Source organism: Glycine max, chromosome 14 (assembly GCF_000004515.6).
Source record: "Glycine max cultivar Williams 82 chromosome 14, Glycine_max_v4.0, whole genome shotgun sequence".
Taxonomy (NCBI): Eukaryota; Viridiplantae; Streptophyta; class Magnoliopsida; order Fabales; family Fabaceae; genus Glycine; species Glycine max.
The window spans coordinates 3,220,418-3,224,144 of NC_038250.2; the positions used below are offsets into that span (position 1 = coordinate 3,220,418).

Sequence of the window (3,727 nt, forward strand, 5' to 3'; positions counted from 1 at the left end):
GATGCTAGATCTCATCAGAGGTAAGGGGGTTATGCAATTTCTTCAAAAAATTCAGGTGTCCAAAAGCAGCAGAGGGGTTCTCTTCAATGGATTTAAGTACGTCTGCCCGTGCGTATTCCATTGATAACTTCAAGAGCAGGCAATCTTGGCGTACTGAAGAGGTTATGTCAGCATCAGAGGAGGACGAAGCACCAGGAATTTTTTCACTTGAGGTGTTGGCTTGACTGGTGTTCAGCAGGAGTCGAAGGGCTGCAGCTGGGTCTTCGTCTTGCATTTTAATGAACGTTTCTTCTGCGATCCCTACGCTGGCGGAAAGCTTAGAGGTTGAAGACGCCGGGTAAATGTCCGAACCTCCAGCTTCAGCCTCTTGTATGGCCTCTTCATCGGAGAAGTTTTCTTCAGATGAACTTTTCTGACTCGATCCATGAGGACTGCTGGATCGAATACCTTGACCTTCACCCTGTTCCTCAACATTCACTGCATCCGTCTCAGGAGCAGGAGAGGTTCGAGCACATGAGGGTATTTCTTCTACAGAAACATTTTGTTGTACCTGATTCGAATTGTCATGAAAAAGGTTAACAAATAGTTTCGTATAAGCTATGATTAAAATTACATTAAGAATGATACCTCGACGGTAGGTTGTTCTTGTGGTAAGTCCGGTTGCTCGACAGGGTTGCCCATCTCAGCAATAGAGGGAGTAGTTTCTACTTCAGTGCCGTCAACATCAGTCGAAGGTGGTTGGACGTCAACAGGTTGATTCTCGCCTTGTTCTTTTGAAGGCTTGGTCTTTTTCTTTTTCTTCCTGGCTGGCTCGCCACCCTCGACAGTCACAGAAGGTTCAGGCTCGACTTGTTTCACTTTCTTTTTCTTCTTAGGCATTTGAGCCTGGGAATTGCCTGCCTCTGTTTGATCAGCAGGTTTGGTCGAAGTCTCAGGTGATTTTCTTTTTCTTATAAGAGGTCTTTCCTCTTCTTCCTGTGTTATGAGGGTAAAGAAATGTCAGAATATAGACTTGAAAGAGAGTTATAATATTGACATTAGAAATAAAACTTGCATCTTTTTCTTCGTCGAATTCGATGACCACACGCTTCGAGCGTTTTGAGGTCGTGGTAGTCTCAGTGCTATCATCTTTCTTTTGACTCTGAAAAAAAATAAAGAAATATGAGGCAAAGACGTTAAGAGTAAAAGATAAGTTCAGAAGAGTTACCTTCTCTTCTTGTTTCCCTTCTTGGATTTTTACCCCAGTGGGTTTCTTGGGTCTCACATCAGCTCGAGACGTTTCAGCGCTTTTCTTCGTCATGATTGTTTTGCCTGAAAGTAAGAATATTAGAAAAGGCAAGAATACATATCAATTTAGAAAGTCAAAAGTAATTGAATACCTCGAGCTTGAAGGTTTGAGCGGATATTCTCGACCGTTGGTTGTGTAAAACCACTCTCAAGTCTGGAGATCATGATAGTAGTGTCTCCAACTGAACGGCCCAAATAATATTTCTCCCACCAGGTAACAAATCCCATGGTGCAGAAGTGGGAATGGTTGAACTCAAAAGGATGCAGGTTATAGTTTTCATCAAGAGAAATCTTCAAAAATTTCTTGAAAGTCTTTTCTGAAAGATTGGCCCCTCTTATGACATCTCTAGGATCTTCGAACAAGCTTTTAGGACGGATCTGCGAGAGGCCAAATTGTCTTGAAACCAAATTAGGCTGGTATCCAACCAGGCCCAAATAGTTCGATTGAACACCTGTACGACAGGACAGGATCTGTGGATTCAAGTAAAATGACCATATTTCATTCACTTCTTCTTCATTGTCCGGATCGACAGCAGGAAAATCGTCAGTGAACCAGGCCGGACCAACCTCTCGACTAATGAATGGAGCATGTTGGGGAAGAAACTTGTCAAAGCTCAGAAAAATCTTCATGTACTTGAGGAACAGCTTTTGTGGATTTTGATCGAAGGTCTTGGGTGTTAATCGAAGTGCTCTCTGGCCTTCGATCGAGCGATTGGCAACTTCTTCAGCATAATCTTGTGGGATTATTAATCCCATTTCTTGTTCGAAAGTGGCATTAAGCCACAATTGGAGAAGCCACATAGGCCCAGACACTAAGAAGGAGGACCCATCCTTCGATTTTTTCAGATCATCACATGCCTCACCAAGCGATTCGTATAGCACTGCTAACAAGAGGCGTCCAAATCCAAAGTTCTGACCTTCATGAATTTGTATTGCCATTGGAATAAATCTTTTGGCTACTTGCAAGGATTTTGTGCAAAAGACATAGTGAGATAGCCATAGGGTCAAGAAGGCTACATGCTCTTCATCAGAGACTTCCTCTTCGACCGATTCTTTGTGTTCAGCTATATATTTGGAAAAGGTGTTCTCCTTATATACTAGCTTGATATTATCACTAGATTTAGTGGGATCATAAGTTTCTCCGCTAGGCCTAAGGCCTGTGAGGGCGGCCACGTCTAAGAGAGTGGGGGTCATCATGCCACATTTAAATTGAAAGGTGTTGGTAGAAGACTCGAAAAAGTGCATAGCTGCTATCAGCATTTCTGGTCGATATTCAGGACCAGATCGAGAGAATTGTATCAAATCAAAGATGCCATATGTCTTCCAAAAATCCTCATATGCTTGTTCGACTCTATCAAGCCAAGGTAGGTAATCCCTATGGGCTATTGACGGGGCGGATCGAAAGAGTTTGTTGGGTTTGCTTAAACAATTAAAGTTGTAAGGCTCACTATCAAAAATCCTGGGTTCGCAAGTTGGATAGCAGGGAAATACCTTGTTCATTGAACTCGAAAGTGACTCTTGGTCTGGCAGAGGTCCACCGAAAGCATAAACTGTCCTTTCTACTGCGAAGGGGATCATCACCTCCGATTCCCAGGTTTCTGTGTGTTCGGCGTCACCATGTGGTTCTGGAACCACTTTTTCTCCATCAGGCCTGACAGTAAAACGGTGCCATTTCCCAGCAAACGGAACTGATTCTTGCGACATTGTAAGAAATCTGAAAAGGGGGCGATTTTCTCGTGAAGGGTTTGATAACTGATAGAATCAGTGAGTGAGAGCTTGGGTTCACGAAGAACAATGGCAAAGCTCAGAGATTCGGTGAGTTTGATGATGAAAGGAGTAGCAAGTTGTTATCTGAGAATAAGGAAGCCTCGCCGGAGATAATGGATACGAATCAGCAAAGAAGAAGGGTTTCAGAAGCAAAGAAGAAGAAAGGTTTCGGGGTTTCAGAAGTAAAGAAGCTAAAGGGGTTTCTCTGAGGTTTTTTGGCGCTATTTATGGAGGTTTCACTTTAAAAAAGGGAAAATAATATAATAAGAATCAAGGGTCAGAAATCAATCACATCAGATTTCCCTTTTGACTCCCCAGCGTGACACGTGTCCCACTCTGCCTAGAAAGGTGGAATTAATGATGAGTAGTGGGAGATCGAGGCGACGGTTACCATTAAACGTGCCATCGTGTCGCCGTTTCAGGAAAACTGGTAGAAGAAGAGAAAAAATGTCAACTTCTCATCTTCCTTCGATCTCGAATCGAAGCGGACATTTTTTGGGGGCAATTTGTTAGCCCATATTTTTGACGAGCTAAAATATGCTCTAAGTATGCATTAGATGTCGTCTCGAGTTTCGAAGCGTATTACAGAGCAAGAGTCTGGTCAGGACCTGCTCGAATCGAAAAGAGAGGAGAGTCTTTAAGAAGGAATTCCCAGGTTCAAAGGAGTATTTAC

The 3,727-nt window shown here is 43.0% G+C and overlaps 1 protein-coding gene across 1 annotated transcript; it reads right to left on the bottom strand.

Moving 5' to 3' along the window:
- Positions 1-4: 4 nt before the first annotated feature.
- Positions 5-2,991, bottom strand: LOC112999384 (uncharacterized). Its single transcript, XM_041009368.1, has 5 exons — positions 1,380-2,991; positions 1,208-1,311; positions 1,055-1,141; positions 628-975; positions 5-550 (listed from the first exon to the last, which is right to left on the bottom strand). Exons 1-5 carry the CDS (start codon positions 2,989-2,991, stop codon positions 5-7), a joined length of 2,697 nt encoding a protein of 898 aa, XP_040865302.1.
- Positions 2,992-3,727: the final 736 nt, after the last annotated feature.

Excerpts from the sequence above, each read along its gene's own strand:
- LOC112999384 (XM_041009368.1), bottom strand. The coding sequence starts at position 2,991 with ATGTCGCAAGAATCAGTTCCGTTTGCTGGGAAATGGCACCGTTTTACT. Across the intron at positions 1,312-1,379 it reads CTCAAACCTTCAAGCTCGAG|GCAAAACAATCATGACGAAG; the intron begins GTATTCAATTAC and ends TCTTACTTTCAG. Across the intron at positions 551-627 it reads AAGAACAACCTACCGTCGAG|GTACAACAAAATGTTTCTGT; the intron begins GTATCATTCTTA and ends AATTCGAATCAG.